Genomic DNA, 26,827 nt, shown 5'->3' with positions numbered 1-26,827 from the left:
AGTGAACCTCTTTCGGAAAAATGAGATACTCATCCAAACACGACGCTTTCTATTGTTGAATGCCTAGTAGCCGAGGGTAATTATTAGGTATAGAAAGACCACACACATGCTGGATGATATTTGTATAGTGCGGGCTCACAATGGGTCGCGACGTTCTAAATATAAATGAGATAGATGATAATTAAAAAAAGTAATATTTTAAAATTGAAAATTTTGATCAAATTTGACATCAGGCACATAAGGGTTAATCATAATCATTAATCATAATTACTTTTCCTACTGCGTTTAATCATTAATCATAATCATTAATCATCTGAAATTTTAATTTAATCATTAATCATATTCATTAATCATACTTTGGCTTAATCATCAATCACAACCATTAATCAAGGCTTCAAAATTTTTAATCATTAATCATAATCATTATTCAAAATAAAATTGAACTTAATCATTAATCATTTAATTAATCATTGCGACCCGTTAATCATTAACGCTCTGCTTCCCTCACTGTCCGTCCGATGACATCGAGCCAAAGATTTTTTTGAAATTCTCTTTCATTTTTTCGTCGCTGCGGCTTGTTGCGGAATTGTAAATTAGACAATTTTCAGTTTATTGTCTTGTATGATGGTTATTTATATCACTGAATTCATGGAATCATCAAATCGACTAAACTTATCAAACACATTTACTTCCCGAAATTCTCCAAAATAAGGTAGAAATTTGAATAGCAAAACAATACTAAAATTGCTCTCGTGAGAGCTCCGTTATTGCGACTTGACGAAGTGGGCATATGAAATATACTTGTTTAATTGATCGGTGTTCAAACAGACAGGACTAGATGATATGTTTGCGTTCTAAAGAAATGATAAGGATTCCATCAATTCTGATTGTTCCGATACTACTTTTCTGCAAATGTATCATCAAACAGATAACCTTCTAGCAAATAAGGCAAATATTTTGATATTTCGAATGCCTAGGGTAAGTTTTCCTGAAACCATCGAAAACCACTTGGTCCACTCTGTCTGAATACCGACCAATTATGATTCGTGGTTTACGGCGAACCAGCCGAGTGGTAGTTTAAGAATTACCGAACAAACTAAATATTACATATACTTTGCAATTGGATTAAATGGACAAATCAATGTGAAATTTGCGAAAAAGTTACACGTCTTCTCTGTGAGAATCGAACTCACGACTTCCTGTTCACTAAATTGGGCGCGTTACCCCTACACCACTAGGCGACTCATGTACGCAGAAATTCTTAATGCAATTTTAGAACTTATTTCGAAATAAATTTATAGAGAGGTCCTTGAAGAAGTTATAGTCAAAATTACTTAGGGCGATTTGGAAATAATTTCTGATGAAACCCTTGATAAACAAAACATACGAAAAAATCCCGGGATTCTCTAAAAATTCGTGGATGTTTTGAAAGATTTATAAACTTCTTTGGAGTTTGGAGTTGGAGAACTCAAAGGAATAAGTAATACTTGGTTGGATTTATTAGATATCCTTGCAAAAATCAATCCAGACGGAAAATATGTAGATTTTTCAATGAAGTGCTGAAAGAAATTTCCTAATGTAAATACTTGTGCAAGTTCTGGAAAAAAAACCACGAACAGTTCGAAGATGAAATGACCTAAGACACTGTCTTGTAGAACTGCGAACGCATTGTCGAATCTATTGGACCATTAACGTTAACCCGCACGAATGATTATCTGGAGGTTCTGTATGGTTCATTTTCTCTGTACATGTATGCACGAGAAACAGTATCGAACGTCTATTTACTTAATTACGTAGATATAGTTCAAATGCATTTGAGGCTATGCGGCATTCGATTAGCACTTATGATTGTTTTGTAAATTCTGAACATTGAGACTTATGCTAAAGGATCATCGCAAAGGTAACTATATCGTTCGTAATGATCTAAGATACGTGTTCTTGGATTAGGTATTTTGATTTATAATGGTAAAATTAGTGATCATTGGGAGGCTTATCATTACAATTGATACAAACGCAGGATCAAACATCTGTGATCTATAATGTTTCGGGTCCATTAATCGTTTAAAGTTACTCCAGTACTACTTTGAATAAAGGATTTAAGATCTACACCCAGGGATTGAATTTTGAGAAAATTGAATGTATCTCTCACCTATCGCTTTCGGTAATAATCATGATTCGCAACACATCATGAGAGTCTATTTCTCTTCTTCTGCTACAGCTCTGACAAAATCGGGGGATAACAGTACATAATAAAACCCATTCAAACCCTGGAGTACTTCTTCTTCTTCTTTCTGGTATTACGTCCCCACAGCCTGCTTCTCAGCTTAGTGTTCTTATGAGCACTTCCACAGTTATTAACTGAGAGCTTATTGTGCCAATGACCATTTTTGCATGCGTATATCGTGTGGCAGGTACGAAGATACTCTATGCCCTGGGAAGTCGAGAAAATTTCCAACCCGAAAAGATCCTCGACCGGTGGGATTTGAACCCACGACCCTCAGCTTGGTCTTGCTGAATAGCTGCGCGTTTACCGCTACGGCTATCTGGGCCCCAAACCCTGGAGTACACTGAGGTTTTTTTTTTTCGTCGGTCGACGTCCCGCATAGAAAAAAAAAGCATCAAAACGTGTAAAAGACGCGGTAATTAAAAAAAATAAGGTACAAAATATTAGGTTATATAAAAACCGACGTAAAAAAAGTCTTCGTGTTTTTCGACATTCCAAGACCATACGAATCATTATGTAGAACATTGTTTAGAAGATCACTGTATTCTCAAAAGTTGATCACAGGAGTTCTGACTTCCAATTGGTGAATGTTTAAATTCAGGATTCACTCACTAGGCGGCGCACAGACTCCAGCCAAAGTCGTATGTAAAAGCAATGTATGAAATAAATTGTCAGCGTAAAAGAGATTTATTCCGCTTGTATCTCAATCCAGTGGTGAGTTTTGTAAAGATGGTGTATTTGACAGAGCTAGATAAGTAACTGAGACCTATTCGCCTGAAAAAAAAACTCTTCTTCTTTCTGGCGTTACGTCCCCACTGGGACAGAGCCTGCTTCTCAGCTTAGTGTTCTTATGAGCACTTCCACAGTTATTAACTGAGAGCTTACTATGCCAATGACCATTTTTGCATGCGTATATCGTGTGACAGGTACGAAGATACTCTATGCCCTGGGAAGTCGAGAAAATTTCCAACCCGAAAAGATCCTCGACCGATGGGATTCGAACCCACGACCCTCAGCTTGGTCATGCTGAATAGCTGCGCGTTTACCGCTACGGCTATCTGGGCCCTCAAAAAAAACTCATTAGCTCGGAAAACACGCCCAAGATGGCTCCAGTTGACAATCATTTAATTTACACATATCTCAGTCTGCTAATTGGCAAACAGGTTTTTTAGTTATATCTTAATCCAGTGAAGAGATACAAAATCGGTGTCTTCGACAAAGTTGAACAACTAAATGAGAACTATTCGCCTAATATCTTATTAGATCGGTAAGAACATCCAAGATGGCGCCAATGAGAAAATAATTTATTTGCTTATATTTCAGTCTCGTGAGTTGTCAATAGAGTTTCCAATTTTCCCGGGATTTGGCTTCCCGGGAAACGGGAAATAAATTTGTCATTTCCCGGGAATTCCCGGGATCCCGGGAAATTCTTAAAAACGCAAAAATGAGCTAATTTGATGGAGTTTTTTTATTTATTATTTTTTTTTATGTACAGTTGTGTTCAGAATAATAGTAGTGAAAGCCGCTTTTCATGCAAAATGCTCAACTTTGTTACTTTATATCCTAATGAGCAATCGGCATTTTGGCAGAGAACTACAAATCTACTCAATTTTATTATAACAAAATTCGAAAATTTTCACACTATCGGTTAAAAAGTTAAGCATCAGGTGAAATCTCTCAAAATAATAGTAGTTTTTCTTTTGTAAATTTTTTTCAGCAACAATTTTTTAAAAAATTGGCTTGTTTATGCATTTATAGGTTGAGTGAAAATGGTTGAAACGATGAATGGCGCTTAAGTTTTTTGTCGGTAGTGTAAATTTTATGATAATGAAATTGAGTATATGTAATTGTAGTTTACTGGTAATATGTTATGCCGATTGGAAACAAAGTTACAGCATGCCAAAGTTGAGCATTTTGTATAAAAATTGGCTTTACTACTATTATTTTGAAGACAACTGTACATTATATTTTAGGCTACTAAATTTGTGTTTTCTTTTGTGAGTAATTTATTTATGTTTTTTAAAAAAAATCTGTTTGCTTCATTTTTTGGTAGGCTTGAAAACAAAAAGATTATAAAATAAATGTAATGTGGAGGTCATTCCAGATAAATCGTATGAAGTTCAAATAATATTTGCCAACATTTAATCAGCCTTTTCGAATATTAGAATAAAAACTAACCAAATAAAAACCACGAAAACTTTGGGCCCTATTTTATAAGTCGAGTCGATCAAAAACGACTCGACTGGAGTCACTGTCGATCAAAAATTTCGCTCGACATGGCTCTGTCACTCGAGTTTATCGACAGTTGTCACTCTATGTGACTGGATTACTATGGGAGTCGACGGGTGACATCTGAAATATGCATGCTTGCTTTGATCGACAATGAATACAGACGAGTCACATGAATCTGCTCGATTTACAAAATAGGCCCCTTTATAACCCTACTCATTAGAGTTTCCAATCCCGGGAAGATTTCCCGGGAAATGAGATTTCCCGGGATTCCCGTTTCCCGGGAAATTATTTTCTGTTTCCCGGGATTCCCGTTTCCCGGGAAATTATTTTCTGTTTCCCGGGATTCCCGGTTTTCTCGAATTGACTATTCATATAAAATAAAAGTCATTGTTCTATTTACTTTTCACATCATACCAACCAATGTCCTCACTAGATCGCTAATTATATTTTGATGTTAATTGGTTGTTTTTCATAATCAAATAGTCATTGAGAAGTGCATATTTTATTGACGATATGTTTTTTCCAAGAAAGTTCATATGCAATACGATAGGAACTCTCGGGGATCATTTTCATTATATGAGTAGGGTTATAAAGTTTTCGTGGTTTCTATTTGGTTAGTTTTTATTCTAATATTCGAAAAGGCTGATTAAATGTTGGCAAATATTATTTGAACTTCATACGATTTATCTGGAATGACCTCCACATTACATTTATTTTATAATCTTTTTGTTTTCAAGCCTACCAAAAAATGAAGCCAACAGATTTTTTTTAAAAACATAAATAAATTACTCACAAAAGAAAACACAAATTTAGTAGCCTAAAATATAATGTACAGTTGTCTTCAAAATAATAGTAGTAAAGCCAATTTTTATACAAAATGCTCAACTTTGGCATGCTGTAACTTTGTTTCCAATCGGCATAACATATTACCAGTAAACTACAATTACATATACTCAATTTCATTATCATAAAATTTACACTACCGACAAAAAACTTAAGCGCCATTCATCGTTTCAACCATTTTCACTCAACCTATAAATGCATAAACAAGCCAATTTTTCACAAAATTGTTGCTGAAAAAAAATTTACAAAAGAAAAACTACTATTATATTGAGAGATTTCACCTGATGCTTAACTTTTTAACCGATAGTGTGAAAATTTTCGAATTTTGTTATAATAAAATTGAGTAGATTTGTAGTTCTCTGCCAAAATGCCGATTGCTCATTAGGATATAAAGTTACAAAGATGAGCATTTTGCATGAAAAGCGGCTTTCACTACTATTATTCTGAACACAACTGTACATAAAAAAAATAATTAAAAAACTCCATCAAATTAGCTCATTTTTGCGTTTTTAAGAATTTCCCGGGATCCCGGGAATTCCCGGGAAATGACAAATTCATTTCCCGTTTCCCGGGAAGCCAAATCCCGGGAAAATTGGAAACTCTACTACTCATATAATGAAAATGATCCCCGAAAGTTCCTATCGTATTGCATATGAACTTTCTTGGAAAAAACATATCGTCAATGAAATATGCACTTCTCAATGACTATTTGATTATGAAAAACAACCAATTAACATCAAAATATAATTAGCGATCTAGTGAGGACATTGGTTGGTATGATGTGAAAAGTAAATAGAACAATAACTTTTATTTTATATGGATAGTCAATTCGGGAAAACCGGGAATCCCGGGAAACAGAAAATAATTTCCCGGGAAACGGGAATCCCGGGACATCTCATTTCCCGGGAAATCTTCCCGGGATTGGAAACTCTAGTTGTCAAATTAGTGTTTTTGACAAAGTTGATCAGCTACCCAAATAACCAAATAGCACTTTTATTCGCCATGTGTGCTAATATAGTGCTAGTGTACAGCTGACATGCCATGTGTCAGCCGTTAGTCATTCATTTATTTAGTTAATATCTAAACACATAACACTGAATCAACAATTTCACGTCACAATACTCGGTTCGTGGCCGCATCTCTCCATCCTCGGTTCTGCCCCACGCTCGCCATATCGATACGCACTTGATCCGCCCACCTGCCGGGTCGGACGCGAACACCATCTTTGCAAGGTTGCTGTCCGGCATTCTTGCAACATGCCTTACTCAGTGTATCCTCCCAGCTTTGGCCACCTTCTGGATACTGGGTGCGCCGTAGAGTTGGGCGAGCTCGTGGTTCGTCCTTCGCCGCCACACACCGTTTTCTTAAGCACCCGACGATCGAAGACTCCAAGTGCTTGCAAGTCCTCCTCGAGCATCGTCCACGTTTCATGCCCGTAGATGACTACAGGCCTTATGAGCGTTTTGTACATGGTACATTCGGTAATGTGGGGGAATCTTTCTTGACCGCAGTTTCTTCTGGAGCCCATAGTAGGCACGACTTCCGCTGATGATGCGCCTTCGTATTTCCCGACTAACATTGTTGTCAACCGTCAACAAGGATCCGAGGTAGACGAACTCGTCCACCACCTCAAAGGTATCTCCGTCTATCGTAACACAACACTGCTTCCTAGGCGGGTCCTGTCGCGCTCAGTTCCGCCAACCAGCATGTACTTTGTTTTCGACGCATTCACCATTAGCCCGACTCTTGTTGCTTCTCGTTTTAGGCGGGTGAACAAATCTGCCACCGTTTCAAATTTTCTCCCAATAATATCCATGTCGTCCGCGAAGCAAACAAATTGTCCGGATCTCGTGAAAATCGTGCCTCGTCTGTTAAGTCCGGCTCTCCGCATAACACCTTCAAGCGCAATATTGAACAACAGACACGAAAGTCCATCGCCCTGTCGTAGTCCCCGCCGAGACTCGAACGAACTGGAGTGTTCGCCCGAGATCTTCACGCAGTTCTGTACACCGTCCATCGTTGCTCTGATCAATCTTGTGAGCTTCCCGGGAAAGCTGTTCTCATCCATGATTTTCCATAGCTCTACACGGTCGATACTATTGTATGCCACCTTGAAATCGATGAACAAATGGTGCGTAGGGACCTGGAACTCCCGGCATTTCTGGAGGATTGGCCGCACAGAAAAGATCTGGTCCGTTGTCGAGCGGCCGTCGATGAAACCTGCTTGATAACTTCCCACGAACTCGTTTGCTATAGTTACTTTTAGTTAAATTTCATCAAAATTATCGATTTAAATGACAAAGAAGAACAATAGTTGACATTTTGTCCCTTTTTTCTTCCGAAAACGATGTCCTTGAGATTTTGTGTCCATTTGGTAAAATATATTTTTCAACTCTCTTTTTGAACTATTGTCACAGATAATCAAAGCTGAAAAAAAGCAATTCCCACTTTTGAAATATTTTTGAGATTATTGCTCATAAAATGGAACTAATATTAAGTGTTTAAATGCATTGGTTTTAAAGTTATCATTTTTTCAATTTCACAAGTTAAATTTGTGACAGTCCTTACATATCACCTTCGGTTTTAAAATACAGTCGACTCTCCACATCTCGTTGTTCTACATCTCGATATCTCTCCTTATGTCGATGATTTCTTCGGTCCCTTCATTCTGGATATAAATTTTCTCTCCATATCTCGATATCCTCCTTATATCGATATCTCCATATATCGATGTGGTTTTGTGCCCCCGTTTTTCTCTCCGTATGTCGATAAGTACTTTATCAAAGGATACTAGACCAGATTTTCGTGATTTAAAATAAAATCGAGGAGCATGAAATGACGTCTGCTTGTTTATTATTATTCCTTTTTTTCTAACAATGGATCGGTTTTCAATCTAGTATTCATTAAAAATATGTTCTATGTCTCGATCTCTCCCTATCTCAATGGTTCCTTCGATATCGAGATGTGGAGAGGCGACTGTATCAATGCTCCATATATGTCGATGCACCCAAAAACGCAGCCCACAGGCACTTATTAACACGTATGCAACGTATGCGTACCTATAGATGGAAATCTTGTAAATCGAAGTGTCGTAGATGGAACCATTATTGGTGGCAAGATGTTAATTAATATTCGTTCCCATTAGCCAAGGCCAACCGATCAATGAATACACGCTCAATACCAGTTATATTCATGCACCTTAAAACCTCTCAACGTTTTAGGTGGCGTCAAAACCTCTGGATCCATTCACTCTAGCTTCTACTTCATTACTGTTTTGATCGTAAATCCAATTGCATTTTAAACTGCTCGCTAAGCTACTGAACGAATGTACCTATGCTTATACAGTCTGGACTCCTATTAGACGCTGCCACCCACCGCAGTTTCTCAGTTATCATATAATAGATTCGAGTGAAATTTTGTTGTGCCTCAGTCACAAACGATTCATTCGATTGAGAATAGGTGTGAAATTGCGGTGGGATGAAGGCAGCGTCTGATAGGAGACCGGACTGTATGTACATTACAGTCGTTGTCGTCTGCATATTGTTATGATCATCGCACCTCACTTGCCATCCATCCGCGCACCGTGCCGTGTCGTGACTGTGCCTTGGTAAAGCATTTTCGCGTCTAGACACGCCGGTTGAATTATTTAAAAATTATCTCCTCTCTGTTTTGGTTCGGACGGACCTACTTTCGCGCGCGCATCGTGTTGTGTTATTTAAAAAGGGTATTTTGTATGGAATGTGTTATACGCAAACAGGGCCGGATTTACAAATGTGGGGGTTCTGGGGGGACAATGCATCCTTTCAACAATTATTAGTTTATATTCTGCGTAAGGTTTTAATTGGATATGGTTTTTAACAGTTCGTTCGGATCTACGCAGATCTATGTTAACTCTACTATCTATAGTACAGTCTACTAAATACCGTCCATGAAATTTTGAATATTTTGTTTCAGTATTTAGCTTTCAGTTTGTTTTGTGTAAACCTCATCTGTTGTTTCGAATCGCCATGATTCTATTTTTGTGCTATTTTCTTTCTTTTCAATAGCCTTGACTTTTTCAAACCTTTTGATATTTAAAAGTTTATTCTATTTTATTGTTCTTAGAAGTATAATAATAAACAATCCTAAAATGTTGGGGCCCGGAGGCCATGCCATCCTCGGCCGTTCCTTAAATACGGCCCTTTACGTATGAAAGCACACGCCCGCTGTTCAGCAACGAAAGTCGTGCGCTTATAAGGGAAAATCTTTTATCTACTTGATATGGAAATCACTATAAATCATTTGTACCTCAATTTTGTCCAATTGGCCCTGATGTCTACCATAGTTGGTAATAATTTTGTGTCGTCTTTTGTCTCACTTCAACAGAGCGAACGGACGTCATGGGACTACAGCACCGTCCAGCTGTCCCGGGTACCCGGATATGGGTTCGGAATAGCGGTGTCCGGCGGAAGGGACAACCCGCACTTCGCCAACGGTGACCCATCGATAGCGGTGAGCGACGTGCTGAAGCATGGACCAGCGGAGGGGCAACTACAGTAAGTATCTACGCACGGTGTGACTGAAAGCGTTGTTTACGAAAAAAGGACCATCAATTTTGAATTCTCTATTTGAAAGATATGATATCCTAGCATACTCTACGTAAATTTGAAAATGCTTTATCGAATGAAATGGAAGTAATAGTTATTTAAGATGAAAATAAACATTCATAGTTTTAAAAGCAAAAATTCAAGAAAATCTATCATTGCAATACACGTGCTACACAGATAAAAATATTTAAATTTCAATGTAGCATAAACAGAAGAAAAAGGACTACTAGATTGGGCTGCTTTCGGTGAGAGAAACTCTTTGGATTTCGGACTAAGATAGTTTATTGACGCGTGCCATACAACGGCTAGCAACTGAATGAATCGAATTCATGGATTGCATTAAATTTGTGTTTATTGACTTTTTTGGTTTACATAGAAATTAGTTTACATTTTAAGAGGTTGACCTTGAGAGGTCCTTCAGCTTTGTTATATACATTTGTTTTTGCTTTGGTCATATTATTGGTTTTACCCTTGAATTTACCTCGGCCTTATAGGCTCTGGTAGTTTAAAGAAAATTTGATAACTTAACTACTATTTACAAGACCACTAATGAAAAAATTGATAACCTATGGAGGAACGAGGTCCCGGATGACCTGCTGGCCAGATTGGTGGCAACGAGCCCTGAATCTATCGATCGAGTCACCAAAGCGCTCCTCTAGTGTTTTTATCTCGGCCAGACGGTGGACCTCAGTTGTCCTCATTCTCGGAGGACTGTTGAGGATCATCCGAAGAAACTTATTCTGGGTCCTTTGGACCCTCAGATGTTGGGTTTTGGCGCAACTCTCCCAGATTGGTACGCCACATTCAATAACTGGAATGTCCTGTTTGTAAACAGCAAGCTTGTTCTTCAAATACAGAGCTGACTTCCGGTTTATAAGTGGATATAGTGCTTTTATCAAGATGTTGCTTTTGGTGACCGTTTTGTCAACCTGCTGTCTAAAGAGAAGCTTGCTGTCTAACGTTAAACCAAGGTAGTCGGCTACATCAGACCATTCCACCGTTGATCCACCGAGGGTGATTTTACAATCCTCAGCCGGAACGAGTCTGGGGGATTTGGAATAAGGGAAGAAGATGACCTTGGTCTTCGCCGCGTTGATACAGACCTTTCAGCTGTTCAAATAATCTGACAAGACATTCAGGCCTCTCTGGAGTCGAGATGTTAACACTCTCGTGAATCTGCCGCTGTAGACGACTGAGGTGTAGTCAGCGAACAATGATAGAGAGCCGCCTTCAGGGACTGAGGCATGTTCGAGGTGAACAGGTTGTATAGTAGGGGACCTAAAATACTACCCTGTGGAACACCTGCGGGGATGTTTAGTGGGTCTGAGTTAACTCCATTGCGGGAAACCCTGAAGGTCCTGTCAAACAGATAGTTTTTGATGATTTTCACCAAGTAGGTGGGAAGTTTGTATCGGTGTAGCTTGTACATCAGGCCGTCATGCCAGACGTTGTCGAATGCTTTTTCAACATCGAGCAACGCCATGGCGGAGGATTTGGCGAGGGACTTGTTCCGCCTTAGGATGTTGGTTACTCGAGCCACTTGGTGCACGGTTGAATGACCGCGTCGAAAGCCAAACTGTTCCTCGAGCAAGATGCTGTTTTGATCGGCTGCCGAAAGCAGCCGACTGTTGATCGCTTTTTCAAAAAGTTTTGATAACCCAGAGAGAAGGCTGATGGGTCGATAGCTTTTGGGGGAGGATCCTTCCTCCCAGGTTTCCTGATGGGGATGACTTTTGCTGACTTCCACGACGAGGGGAAGTAGCTAAGTCGGAGGCACTGATTGAAAATCAGTGCCAGATGTTGGTAGGACTGGAGACTCAATTGCTTGAGCTCCAAGTTCAGGATATTGTCGAAACCTGGGGCCTTCATGTTTTTGGATATTTTGAGATAGGCCAGCAATTCGTCAGCAGTGATCTCAAACTCCTCCGAGAAGACGTTGGGAGATCGGTGTAGGTTAGCTGCCTTCTCCGCAGGGGTTATCAATCGATCCTTAGAGTAGGTGTTGTCTAATGGGATCAACGGTGGAATTGGTCTGGGTTTGGTTTTTAAAATTTTGGTCATCTTCCAGAATAGCCTAGCACAATCTGAGAGAGAGCGGATCTTTTTCGAAAAATCTTCGTTCCTGAGGTCCACCATTCTGGCCTTGACAATTTTGGGTATGCGATTAACTTCGCTTTTTAAAGCAGGCAGACTTGAGTTTGGTGTTCCGTAAACGAATAAGATCTTTGGTAACACGATCGATAAAAAAGGTGTTGCTCACCTGACCAGATGCTGGTACATACTGCTCTCAGGCCACGGAGATGGCCTCTTAGACGCTCTGCAACTGCCGGTCGATATCCTCAACGGAAGCCAGAGGAGCCTCGTATCAGATGTTGGCGTCGACACACCGCTGGAATTGGCCCAGTCGACACGGTGGTAGTTGCGCCGGGAGACCCGATGCCGGTTGACCAGGGAACCAACTTCTACCACCACCGGGTAGTGGTCCGAGCTGAGGTCCTGGTGAACGACCGGTTGGGAGATGTTGCCGTCCATGTTGGTCAGGAAGACATCGATGATTGAGTGGGCCCCGGACCGGCACTGACGGGTGGGTGAATCCGGGTTCAGGATGGTGTAGTGGCCTTCCTCCAGGTCCTGTTGTAAGATGAGGCCATTCCTGTTTCGCCGGGGGTTTCCCCACGTCTCGTGCCTTACGTTCAGGTCGCCAGCCAGGATGAACTGCCCCTGCCGCCGTGTCAGCTTAGTGAGGTATTACTTTAGGGCTGCCGATGTTCCGTCGTTGATGGTAGCTTGCTTTGGATAGTACGCCGCGATAATCTTGATCGGGCCGATGGAGGTTTCTACCAGAACACCAACGGCATCGATGTCTTGCAGCTGGAAGCTCGGCAGCAGGGTGTAGTTTACGTTCCTCCGCAGAGCAATCGCAACGCCTCCTCCTTCGGATCCGCACCGGTCAAGTCGCACGAGCCGGAAGTCGGGGATGAAGACGTTAACTTCCGGCTTGAGATGCGTCTCCGTGATCACGGCTATGTCGATTCCTTCCTGGTCCAGGAAGGCGGACAGCTCTCGGGTTTTGCTCCGTAGGGAGCAAGCCTTCCAATTGGCTATCTTGGTGATGGCCTCACGGGCCATATTTTGCGAGGAAGGCAATTACCACCGAGTTGGCGGAGTTGATTTGCTCCGACTTGGAACGGCAGGCTCGCACCCGTTGGAACAAGTCCCTGGTGTACTTCAACATTTGCTCCGGTGTATACAGGGAGCCGTCGTCGGAGCGAGGAGTGCCGGGGGCACTGGGTCCAGGATTCCCCATCCAGGAGGGGGCGCATTCTGCACCGGTGGAGCGGTGGCGGTGGCCGCGAGGCGATTCTGAACGGAGGGGGCCGGCTGGCGGGATGCCTGCCGGTGGTTTGGTGAAAGTGGTGGCAGATTGGGCACCTGGCAGCAGGGAGTTGGAAAGTGCTCCTCAGTCAGCGGTAGGGTTGGTCGGCGTTGACGCTGTCGTCCCTGCTTCTTGGCGGATGCTTGTTGGCGGATCGCCAGAAACTCCGCTCGTTTGAGGCAATTCCGGCTGCTGCCCTCGTGAATGGAACCGCAGTTGGCACACTTCCTCCATCGGTTGGCATGTCGTCGTTGCGTGCGCACCGGCACATTTGCCACAGCGAGGCAGTTCCTCGTCCCGTGAACGAACGCGAGGCAGTTGCAACACTGCGTCACGTCCGGTACCGCTCCCATTCAACAATAATGTTGATGAGCGCTCTCACCTTCGTCAGGCCCACCATGGTGATGGATCCTTTCTCCAGGTGGGAAATGCTTCGGAAAGCAAACTTTTGAAAATCATGAAGTTTGATGCCCATATTGATATGGTTTCAGACATGTTCCTAATTGACTACTTCCCCCAGGGCACATGGAACCTTCTATAGAGTGGTCTGTGCATCTAATGGTTTTAAATATGCTGCTGGAAACATCATTTTTAAGGTTGATGCTCACTTGGATATAACTCCGGATAATATTTACATGATTGGAAATACAAACATGACTGATTATGTTTTCCGGAACCAGTTTTACGGAAATGATTATATTCCTGAAGATATCCAACCAATCTTAATGCGTCTGGCGACATTCAACAACCTATTAGTTCTAGTTTCTAGGAAAAATGTAAACATATATACAACTCTACACCGCACAAAAATACAAGCGACAAAAAAAATGACATTTGGACATGACCTCGGAAAATCCGGAACATCTTCGGCGTCCAGTGGCCAATACGCATGGCCAAGCATGTTCCTGAAACTAGACCAAATTTGAAATTTGCCGTTGACTGCTTGCGGATGCATTCAATTTCATCAATTTTTCATAAAGTCATAAGCATTTGAATTTGGGAAAATTTTTGCCTATCTCAATCACCTGTAGATTTAGGTATTGTATGTATCTTTTAGTTTCACTTGAATTGGCAGATACGCATATTTTGACTATCACTTGAAGTATTTTCAAGTCTTTTCACTTACTTGATGTCACTTACTGACACTGAAGAGAATGGAAATGGTAGCCAAAATACGCGTATCTGACAAAACATTAGCAATCAAGGCGGAATTAAAATGTAAGACACACAAATCTACTTTTATGATTCTCTTTATTAAAAATTCTGCTCAGAGGGTGGTTGAAACACGTAGTAAGATGCCTTTGATATTCTTCAACCAATATTAATTCTAACACAAATCTATTCAGAATAAAATTTTATCGACAAATTTGTTTAAAGGACCACTTTTATTGTTTGTAGAACACTACTTTTAACCAATTGTTAAATTGGTAAAAGAAGATAAATTTAAAGCAGTGCTCTTCAAATTTGTCATCATTTCATTAAAATATAACTTTGTTTGACCATTGCTTAAAAAATATTCAAATGCTTTTGAATATTATTTTATTATTTTTTAAACGTATGGATGAAAAATACAATTAGGCGATTGATTTACTTAGATACTTCACAAAAATATTTAACCATAAAATTTATCCAAAGAAAGTTATATTCTACAAACTTTTAACTGTCAATTTAGGGTACCAATTATGGATGCAATATGTCAACAATATAGATAAAAATCAGATTTTCTAAAATGCAAGCATGACTTGTTAATGTTAATTAGGCTTAAACTTACGAAACAGACGGAATGAACAATTTTAGTATTCAATTGATTTAAAGCATATAAAAGTTGATTTAAAAATTATTGTGGGGTAACATTGATCGGAATGTCCCTTCGGGAAAACTATTTTCTCAAAAACGGAAATACCTATCGCTTGAAAATAGCCCTGACTCTTCAAATCGTTACCAATTACTTCCATTTTCCTCGAAAGCATTTCAAATTTACGAAGGTTTTTTTTTCGATAATAACGATTTTAGGTACACCGTACTAGAAGATCGATGATTTGCATCTTGCAGTAACTTAAACTTATACGACACACTTGCTCTTGCCTACTTCCCAGGGTTAACGATCGGATAATTTCGGTCAATGGAATCTCGCTGGAGAACGTGGAGTACGCGACGGCCGTGCAAGTGCTGCGTGACAGTGGCAATACGGTTACGTTGGTGGTGCGACGCCGAGTTCCGAATCACAGTCTAATGCAACCCGTGGGCGGCAATGTCGGAATGTCGGCCAGTGGCGGTGGCGGCGGTGTGGGCGGCAACTCTCATCAGCACCAGCATCAGCACAGCCTCAGCTCCACCGGGCTTGGGTTGGGCGCGTTAGGAAATAATAATGGATCTCAGCAGCAAATCAAAGTAATTGTTACGAAGGCGAACAAGAAAGATGATTTCGGCATCGTTTTAGGGTGTAGATTATTTATTAAGGTAAGTGTTCTAACATGGTTTAGATAGCTTTTGTGATTCTTAACTCAAACTACGGCATATACAACGTAAAGCGAAAATTGATTCATTGATCAAGCTCCTTTTCTCCTCTTCCGTGCAATTTGCATTCTACATAGAAAAAAAAAACAGTATATAGTATAAATAGAAAGGTACTGTTTTTGTAGCACAGAGAAGTGCTGTTTTATTGCTTTAGGTAATTTTAAAAACTTCCGAGAGCACAAAGAATTTGTGTACGCTCAGCACGAAGGTACGATGAGCACTCGACGGTAGCATTGATGCTGTCGAAGAACTCCTTCCAACAGGTTCATTTGGCATAATGAAGGGCTTGCCGACATTCGTTGCGTGGGAACCGATGGATAGTTGAGCTTCTGTTCCACGAACACAGCCACAAAATTTCTGATCCCTTCACAAAATATTAACGACATTTAATATTTATTTTTCTTAAATTTCAAGGAAATTTCGTCCAAGACGAAAGACCAACTAGCTGCCAACGGTTACTCACTGCAAGAAGGTGACCTTGTAACAAGGATACACAATACCAACTGCAACGATTCGATGAGCTTGAAGGAAGCGAAAAAGATCATCGACGGCTGCAAGGAACGGCTGACACTGGCCGTCCTGCGGGACTCTACCAGTGCCACGTTGAACGCTGGCCTTGGCGGTGGCACCAGCTCCGGCATGCAATCGCCAGTCTATTCCCACACGGCGCAGGTGTCCAACTGCAGTAACATGGATGAAAACTACCTGAACGGAACTGGCGGAGGCTACTCCGGACAGAATCTATACGTTCAACCGCCCACCAGACCTTCCGCGATGAGTACGTTACTAGTAGACGATAAAAGCAATCTGACTCCACGCGGAAGATCACGGGGCCCACTAACCGATATTTCTTTACAACAATTAGACAGACCCAGTACGCCTCCAGGGGCGACAAGCAGCCGAGTGGGAGATGGAACAGCTAGTGGAGGTGGGCATAGTCGATCGCGCAGTACCGTTGATGAACCTCCGCGACCTCCACCCCCACGAGGCGAAGACTTTTACAGTACGAGGCGACCGCTGCATGATGAGAAACCCACTTCCGAGCCACGATACATCACATTCCAGAAAGAAGGTTCCGTCGGCATCCGGTTGTCGGGTGGCAACGAAGTGGGAATTTTTGTCACTGCTGTGCAGCAAAACAGTCCAGCGGCTGCACAAGGGCTGGTTCCGGGTGATAAAATTCTAAAAGTTAACGATATGGACATGAACGGAGTTACCAGAGAGGAGGCAGTGCTCTACCTGCTCAGTTTACAAGATCGTATCGATCTGATTGTACAGTACTGTAAAGATGAATATGATAACATCACTGCGCAACAACGTGGAGATTCCTTCCACATAAAGACCCATTTCCACTGTGAGAACCCCTCGAAGGGAGAACTGTCGTTTAAAGCTGGTGACGTGTTTCGGGTGATAGACACACTCTACAATGGAGTGGTCGGTGCGTGGCAGGTTCTACGCATCGGACATGGTCATCAAGAGTTACAGCGAGGAGTGATACCCAACAAAGCGCGAGCAGAGGAGCTGGCAACGGCGCAGTTCAACGCCACAAAGAAAGAGATGAACGCCTCCGAATCCAGGGTTAGCTTCTTCCGAAGGCGGAGATCTACGCATCGTCGATCTAAGTCATTGTCTAGAGAAAATTGGGACGACGTCGTCTTTTCTGATTCAATCTCCAAGTTTCCTGCTTACGAACGGGTAGTGTTGCGACACCCCGGATTCGTCCGACCAGTCGTTCTTTTCGGTCCAGTGTCTGACATTGCGCGGGAACGACTCGTCAAGGACTTTTCCGACAAATACACGGCGCCCTTGCAAGACGACGACAAGGGTTCATCGAAATGTGGAGGTATTGTGCGGCTGTCAAACATCCGGGACATCATGGATCGTGGCAAGCACGCACTTTTGGACATCACACCCAACGCCGTAGATCGCCTAAACTACGCACAATTCTATCCGATAGTCATCTTCCTGAAAGCGGACACCAAACACAGCATCAAGCAGCTGCGACAGGGTTTGCCAAAATCGCAGCATAAAAGCAGCAAGAAACTGTTCGAGCAGTGCCAAAAATTGGAGCGGCTGTGGTCGCACGTATTCAGCACGACGATCAATCTGAACGATCCGGACACGTGGTACCGGAAGCTGCGGGACTCGATCGACCAGCAGCAGAGCGGTGCCGTTTGGATGTCGGAGACGAAGGTATGTTATTTTGTTCTTTTGTGATGTATGTAGATGTCAGGATCGTATCGTTTGATGTTTAAATGTTTAGTTTCTATCTTGGTTGTGGTACTTTTAAATAGTAGAATTTCTTGAACGTTCATCAAAGTTAGTTTCGTATATGCATTATGGCATTTTGGTTAGAGAACATTGGTTAATCTTCTCCAAAAATGATCGATCTACTTTTAATTTGGGTAGTTGAATTAAAACCTTGACATATGCAGTTGTTTTAGATTCGATAAGCACAGGTACGTTGTCTATTCTGCTCTGTTGGACCGCCATGTTTAAAGGTAATTTGCTCGTTTCTCTTTACAATATCCTAGCCTACAGACTAGCGATGGCCTCCCAGCTGGCGCTGTTGACTCCGTCCTTCACGTCTATTGTAACCATGACACAGTAACACAGTGTTCACTTATTCTCGACGCCTTCTCCGTACTTTTGAACACTGTTCACAATGCGACCACCATCGATAGGCCATTGCGGAATGCCAACTGCTACTTCGGCAATTCGCGCTCCCTCTTCGTACATTTCATCAACCTGTCGATGATTGTACTTTCCAGGAGTTTCTCTAGCGTATCTAGCAAACATATGGGTCTGGGCAACGCCGGATTACCCGGTGGCTTTCTTAGCTTTGGCAGCAATCTTTAAGCGTTACTTTTAATTCCGTCCAGACCAGGCTTTTTCCCATCTACTTGCTCTTCGTTGAGCACTTCTTTATTTGCATGCAGCAAATTGACTCACTATGCTTCAAATACGTTTGAATTTGGCCCTAGCTTCCCGGAAAGCCGTCTTGCTCTTCTCTCTATTCGTCGCCGTCTCTTCGCTCTGAGCCCGCCTCCTGCGAAGCGTTTCGTTCCACCAGTAAACTGGACGCCGTCTGCTCCTTGGCTCGGGTTTTTTGTGGAGTTGTTAGCGTCATTAGCGGTCACAATTCTTCTCGCTAGCTACGGGTACGTTGATGTTCGCCGTCAATCACTGTTGTCGGTTAACTGATTCATCATCTGACTTGCGTGCCTATCCACTAAACACTAGTCCTCACTTCCGGCGGTGTCCTGGATTCCACTAGAAGGGACTTCTTCGACGGCTGTGCATCTGCACTTCTATTACGCTCTTGACGTTTTCCCGCTCTGTGCTCTTGCAATCTGCGCAGTCTACCAGTGGGTTACTCTTGCATGTTGAGCAACCTGCTTTTCATCTTTCTCCGCTTTTCTGTCTCCTTCCGTCTTTCATCCTTCTCTTCGCTTCTCGTTTCCTTCTTCTTCTGACATTCCCCAGCGTCGGAGGACTACCGGCGGCTATTGCAGGAGATATCTTCGTTTTCTTTCTTCGTCAGGCTGACTCGAATGTCAGAGTCGGTCGAACGATTCCGGTGGGGGTTGACTTCCGATTCATTAGCGCCCCAACGACCCGATTCCAGGCATTGCTCTCTTCCTCTCGGTTTTCTGCTTTTCCAGACAGTTTCTCTGCAAGATAGACGTTATCTACACCACCATATTGTTCCCCAGATTCCAAAGGCTAGGCTCGCATACCATTTTGCTTACCATTCTGTCTGAATTCAAGTCCTGTCCAAAAGCAGTCGCCGCCGCCCTTCGTTCCATGTTGAACCTCGGGCAATCGAACACAACATATTCCGGCGTTTCCTCTCTCTCATTACACACGGGACAGAACGGTTACAGCTAGTGGCCGAACCAATGTAAACACTGTTTGAAACAACCGTGACCTGAAAGGAACTGTGTCAGGTGGAAGTTCACTTCGCCATGCTCCCTGTGTGCCCAGGTCGACACATTCGGGATGAGTCTGTGGGCCCACCTTCCTTTCTCAGAGGTATCCCATTCTTGCTGCCACTTGACCAGCGAGCCGTACCTCGCCAATTTCCTCACCTGCCTAGTGCCTCTCCGCTGAAAGCACTCGTTGTCTCCTCCCAGGATGATGCAAATCGGAATCATCCCTGTGATCACACATACTGTCTCCGAAGATATTGTTCTGTATGCGCTTGCTACTTTCATGTCCATGATCCACATCGTGCTGTTGAGCTGTTCCCGATTGCGCTAGGTTTGCAGTGCTACACTCCAGGCATGAACTCCGTATCTCAGTATCGACGATGATAGCCAGAAGACACCTCCTTTTGCTTCTCGGACCATGAGCGTTCATCATGATCCTTACAACTGCGTTGATCGCCTTTGCCTCCTTCTCACATGTATAGTCGACGTGGCTGCTGATGTTTAGCCGATCGTCTATCACCACGCCCGGGTGTCTGAGCGACCGCTGTGATGCTATGACATGTCGCCCGACAGCAATCTCAGCGTGAGGAACCGCTTTGCGATTGCTGACTACTAGTTACCTCCGTTTTGTGATGGGCAGCATGGCTCCATTTATCCAGTTCTAGACCATGCCCATTGCCTCCGTGTCAAACACTTACACTTCATCCAGCGTTTCGCTTACTACTGTTAGGACGACGTCATCAGCAAAGCCGGCGATCTCGACGCTCATGCGTAACTCCAGTGATAGGACCCCGTCGTACATCCCATTCCACAACGTCGGACCCAGTATGGACCCTTGGGGAACTCCCGCCGTTACACTCGATTTTCAAAGTAGCTCTGCAGAATCCGGCACAGATAGTCAGGAACTTGCATTTTATGCAGCGCTGTGGCAATAGCCTCCCAACTGGCGCTATTTAACGCATTCTTAACTTCTATCATAACTACGGCGCAGTAACGATTTCCTCTTCGTTTCTGCTTCGATACCTTCTCGGCCCTCTCCAGGACCGTCCGGATTGCGTCAACCGTCGACTTTCCCTTCCAGGATCCGAACTGCCTTTCTGATAGTCCGTTCTCGCTTTCCATACATCTAGCCACCCTGTTTAGGATGACCCGTTCCAAGAGTTTGCTCAGTGTATCCGGCAAGCATGATGCTGGATCACTGGGTGGTTTTCCTGGCTTCTGGATCTTTCATATAACTAGGAAGTGACCTTCGTTTTTGCATTTCTACATCACCTTCTGGAAAATATTCGGGTACACTAGAATCGCCGCTTTAAGTACCACATTCGGTGTTCCATTTCGCCACTGCTATAAGCTGGTTGTCATTGGAGACCTGACGATCTTCGGCGTTTGCTTCTTCCTGGTCGACATACGTTGTGGGTGGTCACGGTGTCAGATCATGCATTGGAAAGAGACCCTCGATAAAAACCCTCAGCTTTTCAGCACCGGCATTGATGGACCCTTGACTTTCGCCATGACCACTCGATAAGCCTGGACAGCTTCAGCTCCTTGTAGAACTCAAACTTGCTCAGCTTTATCTCGCGTTTGAAAGCAGCTCTGTCTGCTCGGAATACGACCTTTCGCTCCTCTTTGACTTCTGCGTTCCTTGCTTTCTGGTAACCTGAGAGAGAGGAGACAGCTGGCTTAGATTGCGAGCTCCCAAAAGTCAAGGGAACCTGTCATCAACTGTCACTGGAAAACCGCACATTCAAAGGGCAGAGCGTGAAAAACCGTCAAAATTTGGCCGAACTAAAACTGGATGTGATTGAAAATTCAGGTTGTTTTCCTGTACTCTCGCATATAAAATCGTTGAATATTTAATTATTGTCGATTGGACTCAAATTGCTATTGAAAATTTTTAATTTTACGATCTTTTTGATAACAAGTGGGATGTGGTAACGCCTCCTGGCTTTAAGGCAAATGGCGCGGTAGGCGTTGAGTATCTCATTCCACCAGTACGTGGGACGTCTGTCGTTGCGGGGCTCCAGTTTTCATGGCATCGCTGTTGTCAGCCCTACCGCATCCAAGTTCAGGGCATTGCTGTCAGTGCGAAGTGCCTCAACGAAGAGATCTTTGTCGAAAGCCTTCGTCTTCTACTGCCTGTTGCCAATTGTGTTCCTCTGCTCAGTGTTCCGCTGGCCAATCCTGTGGCGTATCGCCTGGTGATCACTATGGGTGTACTCTGCCCATACTGTCCGCCATGGAAGTACATAACAACTGTATACACCGTTGATTTCGGCGATCACGAAGCCTTCACCTGAATTGTCCGCCACTTCGTCACTTCACAATTGATAGAAGAGCCTATACTTATACCTCTGCGTTTAAAAGCAAAACATCAGGTTATGAAATTAGACCGAGATGTTTCAATTCATAAGTAGATCGATCATGTTTGAGAGATGCGTAGAATTTTGAATTATATATTACCAAACGTAGAATATATGTGTGCACGTCAATTATATGTGTTGATTCTGGTTACGGGACGAACAATAATTTGGTTTACTTCCTCACACGGCTTTCTATATCACATTCAGCGGGTGGAATTCACATCGGACATATTTCTACCTTACCTTCAGCCACCTTGTCCGCTATCGTGCTGCAGCTATGCGCCACCTCCCAGTAGATTTGTGAACTATCCTCGTTACCCCTATCGCTACTCAATGCCAAGCAATTGGCCGGCTTCATCGACTAATCAACACCCACATCCCCAGTTACACTCTGTACCCATACCAACTGTGCCAACAGTACCATCATATCAATTGTCGGTTGAACAACAGCTTCATCAAGTCTCGCAAACCGCACCAAAACCAATCGCCAACCCGAACAATAACTATCTCCCGATACCCATACATAACCAAGCGAATCACTCCAGCTCTATGCCAGGACTCACAAACACAGTTAGGCAACCATCTTCGTTGAGTTTGCAAACCTCATTCGGGAAGTCTTCCACGCCAAGCGTCGATCAGCTCTCGGACATTGATAACAATATGCGCATTGAACGAGCAACGCCTTATTATAATAACCAATCCCCAATGACAGTTCCCGGGACGGATTCTAACATTTTCACTAATCAGCCCTTGGCGTTGAACGGTGACACTAGTAATGATCAAACAGCCCAACATAGTAGAATCACTGACACTAGCCGATTGAACATCCCTAACACTAAAATCAGTTCACAACGAAAGGTTAACGGTCTCGTGCATGATAAGCATGGCTTTGCGTACATTGACAACTGACATCGAAAATCGTAAAAATAAGTCTTGCAGCATCTCTACTAAATTCCGATTATACTAATTAAATGTACTAACAGATGTATGTATACTAACTGCATGACACGATACTAACATTATCCTAACAGCAAATGTAATATAATTGTGTACATTGTTTTATCGAACGATTTTGTCCAAGGAGTCTAACAGTGTGATTTTTATCTGTTTTATTTTCATATATTCGTCCCTGCTTCCAACAAACAAACAAAATCAACACTAATAATAATGAAACAAAATTACAATACAATCATCATATTCTTCATCGTCGTCATAATCATTGTCCCCCACGAAACATCCCCAAAATCGAACCCCGAATTCCTTCCCATTCGTCATATAATGCTTGTATTCGAGAGAGCAGCCCGTAGAGTCCCTGTCCGATGATTTCCTGTTCCCCATGACCACCTCTCGTCTATCCTACGCCTCGAGTCCGGAATCGGACCTGGAACTGAGCCCGGGCCCGTCGGCCTCGCTATCATTAGGCAACTTACCGCAATTGGTGAAGTCAAGCTCTGACCCTTCGATCGCCACTAATCAGGATAACTTGGATAGGGATAGAGAACTCGGTGACGGAATGCCACCACCATACACGGTAAGCTAACAGCATCCCTATTTATTCCATACAAATGTCTATAAAGACGACTCATATCTACGTAACATATTTCGAACTTTCAATTGACTAGATTGTGTTTCGAAATACATTCATCCTACATTTCATCGTTTACTATTCACATTTCTGTACATTTTAAATATTTGTAACAATAATTTACAAGTTACCCAAATTTTCAAACATATTCCTGAAAAAAAGAAAAAACATATTTTCATCAAAACTATTTATCATATTATTTATATAAGTTAGTTTTGCAGTTCGCATTGAAATATTTGTATCTATCAAAAAGGGCAAATTCTGGTTGGAGTTGAATGGTATAGGGTGTCCCAGAAAGTATGGGCACGACTTTGATAATGACAATCATATTACTTTACCAAACAATCAAATATTTTTATATTTTTGTATTTTTCTATAGGCTGTCTGAGAAAACTTGTTGTTCTTAGGTGTCGACCAGGGTAGACGCGACACGCAAAGCAAAGCGAAAATTCTTTGGAGTTTGATATGTTATTATTGATTATTCCCATGCAATTTTCTCTTCGCTTCGCCTTTCGCATCTACCCTGGCCGCGACCTTAGGAGGTTATCCCGATATCACACTGTTCTACATTAGAATGTTTTGAGTTAATCGTATAAATTACATATACATAGGAGAAGATGAAGTAGCGGAAATAAATCTCCTGTCTTTGCACTTCAACCTACAAAATTGTGTAACCGAATTGTTACAATTTTCTAAAAATTAAAATTACGCTTTGATGCACGGTAATGAATTTAGAATTGGTAAATTTGATCTTCTTTCTAACATGAGCTATTATTTTGGGTATGCTGATTAGCGAATACGTTTATACCAAAGCAATCCGATGTAAATGAACATCTACCTAAATTACTAACTGTGTATCCTCTGATTTTTGTAGCATTTAAGGCAAAGCATCTCTCTTGAGATTTTCCTTCTTTAGAACATTGGCTGTTCTTCATACATAATTTCTGCACCCTTATAAATAAAGAATAAGTAATTTTTGAGGCTAGACTAAACGGTTTCATATAAATGCGTTTGAAGCTACAATATAATCGTGGCACCCAAGCCACGGTCAAAAATCAAGCTAAAGCTTCATCATAAATAAGTGAAGACAAACGTTCAGAGAGCATTATAAGTTAGATTTAAGCGAGCTCACTCTATAGTACCTACTTTTATACTCCTCATATTATCCATCATGAAGCGATACAAATACAATCGACTCTCCAGTCTCTACATCTCGATATCTCTCCCTATGTCGATGATTTCTTCGGTCCCTTCATTCTACATACACTATTTCACTCTCCATATCTCGATAACCTTCTTATCTCGATATCTCTATCTCGATGTGATTTTCCTTCCCAATTTACTCTTCGTATGCCCACTATCTAAGATCTATCTTAGCCCACTATTATAGGTTACTAGACTGAATTTGATGACATTTGAGTGGTGCCGAATTCATTGGTTTCCATGGTCCCATAAATAACACGCAAAGCTAAAACGACAAATCTCGATTACTTTTTCAAATCGCCGTAAGTAACTTTCATACGGTTTTGAGAAAACTAATTGAGAAGAATCACAACCTGTCTTATAACACTGTTTTAAAATGAATCACCTTTTTAAGATTTTTTCGCCGTGTACATCGCTAAAATTTTGCATACAATCAGATCGCGTTCAAAAACTAGGTAGTTTCTATTATTTTCAACAAAAATAGTTATAACAAAATGATAAGCCGTTTCATACAGTTACTTTCGACGTTTTTCTACCAGTGTAAAATCGGCTCAAGTAGTGTTTTGTTTTGATTCGTGGTTAAGTCACTTTGTCTCTCTATACAGCGGGGCGGCGAAAGAAGTGGTTAGGTTGCGAAAGTTGAAAATCTTACTTTCGTCGTTTTGTAAATCCGGAAATTAAACGTTCTAAAAGTGAAAAATCTAGTTGGGTAGGAGCGGAACATGTGGAATTTTGCCTGCGAAACACGTAGGATTTATAAAGTAAGTTTATTCACTTTTTTGACTTGAGACTATTTGAATAAGTTTTCAAGAAATACAGTGATACCTCCATGAGTCGATGTTCCATGACTCGATATCGACTCATGGAACCATACTAAAAACAAAATTTCCTGGTTACTATGATGGTCCCTACAAGCAACTTTCCAAAGGATTGCTGTTCCATGACTCGATATTTCCATGAGTCTATGGTCCCTTCAATATCGACTCATGGAGGTTTCACTGTAGTGACCCGTTCATAGGTCCATACGAAATGACGTCTGTTTGTTTATTATTTTACTGGTAACGAAGTGATTTTCAATCTAGTATTCATTAAAAAAAATGTTCCTTGTTTTGATCTCTCCCTGTCTCGATATCGAGATGTGGAGAGTCGACTGTAAGTACTCACAGCTACAAGCGTGACTTGAAAGGCGCCGGTCGGAATTTGGGAGTGATTCAATTTTATTGTCTAGAGTCGAAGATGACACACATTTGATATAGGCAGATGGTTATCGATTCCAATGCTGGGAAAAATCATATTTGGAAATGTATTCTTCAAATTATGCCAAATGGGGTAGAGCCCTACTAAGGTGAATATGCATCGAAGCCAATCCTCAAATTTTCAAGAGCACAAATCTAGAGAACCAGATAGCGGTTCGAGCTGAAAAGTTAATCGATTATGGTCACACGCTGGTGCTGACCAATCGATTAAGTTTTCAGCTTGAACGTATGTTTAGTTCTCTAGATTTGTGCTCTTGAAAATTTGAGGTTTGGCTTCGATGCATCTTCACCTTAAGATGAGATCTGCTCAAAGGGTTCGAATACATAAAAGAGTACAAAATATACTCCAATTTTAAATATACTTTTGCTAAGGTATTCAATACCGATTTCAGCTTATATTTACAATCAAAACTAAGTGTCCATCTCTCGAAAAAAGTATCAGATGAAGATTGAAGTTTAGATTTTTTTTTTTTCAATCTTTATGAACGAGATTTTTAGTCCTGGGCCAGTTAATCTCAGGACCAACGGCTTTACTTCCCTTCCGAAGGAAGTCGTCATTAACATTAACATTTATGTCATAAGGCAGCGTCCATTTGGAAATTTTTGACATTTTTTTTATTGCAGTCTGATTTGTAGGTATATAGATCATCTCGGAAAAGAGTACAACACTGACTAGGGGCGATACACAAATTATGTCACGTTTAATTTAGGCA

General features: G+C 41.9%; 1 protein-coding gene across 14 annotated transcripts in view; it reads left to right on the top strand.

Annotated features, from left to right (window-relative positions):
• The window catches only part of LOC5577336 (tight junction protein ZO-1), a 253,064-nt gene that overhangs the window by 195,718 nt on the left and 30,519 nt on the right, over positions 1 to 26,827 (top strand). For 12 of the 14 annotated variants that reach the window (XM_021851162.1, XM_021851165.1, XM_021851164.1 and 9 more), the window contains 4 exons: positions 9,665 to 9,834; positions 15,358 to 15,721; positions 16,193 to 17,971; positions 23,371 to 23,601. In XM_021851162.1, the coding sequence (XP_021706854.1) occupies positions 9,665 to 9,834; positions 15,358 to 15,721; positions 16,193 to 17,971; positions 23,371 to 23,601 (2,544 nt within the window). The remainder of the gene's footprint in view (positions 1 to 9,664; positions 9,835 to 15,357; positions 15,722 to 16,192; positions 17,972 to 23,370; positions 23,602 to 26,827) is intronic. The other 2 variants (XM_021851167.1, XM_021851170.1) reach the window with 2 other exon arrangements.

Source organism: Aedes aegypti, chromosome 3 (assembly GCF_002204515.2).
Source record: "Aedes aegypti strain LVP_AGWG chromosome 3, AaegL5.0 Primary Assembly, whole genome shotgun sequence".
NCBI classification, from domain to species: domain Eukaryota; kingdom Metazoa; phylum Arthropoda; class Insecta; order Diptera; family Culicidae; genus Aedes; species Aedes aegypti.
This window is presented reverse-complemented; position numbering and strand designations above follow the sequence as displayed.